This window comes from Penaeus monodon, chromosome 27, assembly GCF_015228065.2.
Source record: "Penaeus monodon isolate SGIC_2016 chromosome 27, NSTDA_Pmon_1, whole genome shotgun sequence".
Taxonomy (NCBI): Eukaryota; Metazoa; Arthropoda; class Malacostraca; order Decapoda; family Penaeidae; genus Penaeus; species Penaeus monodon.
Window position 1 is genome coordinate 21,116,850 of NC_051412.1, and position 2,466 is coordinate 21,119,315.

The window sequence follows — 2,466 nt, forward strand, 5'->3', positions numbered from 1 at the left end:
TATGGATTAAATTAGTTCCAGAGTGAGAAAACCTCTACTGTTACTGTCACTACAATTTTGTTTTTAATTTAAATTTTTCCTCTCATTTGTACATTTATGTTCTTAACCAATATAAGCTGAGGGAATTTTCCCCCATCAATAATCCTAAATACATGATAAATGGATTTGATACTAAATATGAGAATGATGAATAGGCATGTGTGCATTGTTTGTCTTCTTATGCATATTATAATTTACATAGAAAAATATGAATGCTTGTAATCGTTAAAAAAGATTTTCAGTACTGATTGTCTTTATTCTTATTTTTGGAATGCAGATGGAAGCCTTCCGAATATGGAGCAAAAACCCATTAGCAGCACAGATCTGAAAGACATTGCCGAGTCAAGCAATAAGGAAACCACGAGCCAAGTGAACAAGAGTTATAAATGTGATCACTGTGATTCCGTCTTTCGTCAGAAGAACAACCTAAGGAGACATTTAAAGTTGCATTCAGGGCATAAACCCTATGTATGTAAAGAATGTGGACTATCATTTTATGTGCAGGATTCTTTGAAGAAACATATGAGAACTCACACTGGAGAAAAACCATATAAGTGTGGAGAATGCAACACTTCCTTTGCTCATAGTGGTCATTTGAAAGCACATAAGAGAACACATTCGGGAGAAAAGCCATACAAGTGCCAGGAGTGTGGCTTATTTTTTTCTCAAGCAGGTAATCTGAAAGTTCACATGCGTGTTCATACAGGGGAAAAGCCCTTTGTTTGCAAGGTTTGTGGAGCTGCTTTTGCCATTAGTAGTGTATTTAAAAAGCATAAATTGGTTCATACTGGTGAGCGTCCCTTCAAGTGTTCTTATTGTAATGCAAGATTTTCTAGTAATTCCAATTTGTCAAGGCACAACAAGACACACACTGGAGAAAGACCTTTCAAGTGTCAGTTATGTGATGCAGCTTTTCCTGTTAAAAATTCATTAGATCGTCACATTAAGTCACACACAGGTGAACGTCCATACTGCTGTGAAATGTGTGGTGCTGTTTTTGCTGACATGTCCGATCTTACAAAACACAGGAAAACACATTCTTCTGAAAAGCCATTAAAATGTAATGTATGTGGAAAAGGTTTCTTTTCTAAATCCCAAATGAATATTCATATTAGAACCCATACTGGAGAAAAGCCACATAAATGTCAATTATGTGATGCAGCTTTTGCGCAGATAGGTACACTGAACAAACACAAACAAAGACATTCAGGAAAAAAACCTTTTCGATGTGATGTGTGTGGTACACAGTTCACAGCTAAAAGCAGCTTGAAAAAACACATGGAAAGACATTCATCAAGTGCCATGCCATCAACACCAAGTACTTGTAATATCTCTCCTTACTGTGGAGTGAATCTGGAGACCCCTTTTCATGATATTCAGAACAAAGTATTAAACACCAGTGGCTTATGTAGTCAGGAAACATTATCACTGCCTTCTAAACTGATAACAGAATCACCCCAGATGAGAGATTCATTGAGTGTTGGGAGCATGTCATTAAACTCAGATGACAGCATTTTGAATAAACGTGTGGTGCAGGAAAGCAGTCAGAGTCCTTTACCATCAATTCCATCTTCAATCCATAGTGTGGAATCTACCTATATGGATGTAGCAAATTATAATTCTGGGTTGCATACACTGGGAGGACATGTACCTGAAACTAGTTCTGTTCTTAGCAGTTATACAACCCTTGAAGAGAGAAGCACTCCAATCTCTTTCCAAGATCTGCATGATGCTAATGAACTCTGTGATATTGGAAAGAATCCAGCAATAATTGGTAATGAAGTGCAGTATCTTCACACCTTTTCTGAAGTTGTTGCAGTGCCTTCCATCCAGCCAGAGGGTACAGGTAATTCACTTATTTCAGACCTCACACCCCCACAGAAATGGTAGCCACCACACAGGAGTTTTGATATTGGCTTTGGCTTGTAGTACAAATGTTTAGTTTAGTAGCTAGCAAATGCTGAACATGACATATAATGTGGGAGCTAGAGAATGTAAGTGTTTGCAATAGTCATTCATAATATATTCAACAAAATATTTTTGGCCAAGTGTTGGTTCTTCTATCTGTGTTAGTATTTCCCCCTTTTAAAATATTTTTGTTTACTGAGATATATAGAAAAGCAGTTAAGGTGAGTTGTGGTTTTGTATAAAACTCAAAACTCACCAGTGTGAGCCATTTCAATTTCAGTCCCTATTTTGTAATTCTGAAAGATAAAGGAAGTGGGCTGGAAAACTGATGTCATTTATTCTTTTCCAGTACTGATACTGGTACTTCTCTCATTATGACCATTATAAAAGAATTGATAGCAATATAGCAGTATGTATCATAATGTTAACATATATTTACATATAGTGTAAGAGATAAACAGAAAATTGTGTATTTATATATATATTTTTTATTGTTACATATATTTTTAGCTTGTTTTA

At 35.8% G+C, this 2,466-nt stretch overlaps 1 protein-coding gene across 4 annotated transcripts in view; it reads left to right on the forward strand.

Moving 5' to 3' along the window:
• LOC119590682 (zinc finger protein OZF-like) overlaps positions 1-2,206 on the forward strand; it is a 5,285-nt gene extending 3,079 nt beyond the window's left edge. For all 4 annotated transcript variants that reach the window (XM_037939369.1, XM_037939368.1, XM_037939367.1 and 1 more), the window contains one exon: positions 317-2,206. In XM_037939369.1, the coding sequence (XP_037795297.1) occupies positions 334-1,929 (1,596 nt within the window). In that variant the 5' untranslated portion in view covers positions 317-333 and the 3' untranslated portion in view covers positions 1,930-2,206. The remainder of the gene's footprint in view (positions 1-316) is intronic.
• The last annotated feature ends 260 nt before the right edge of the window (positions 2,207-2,466 follow it).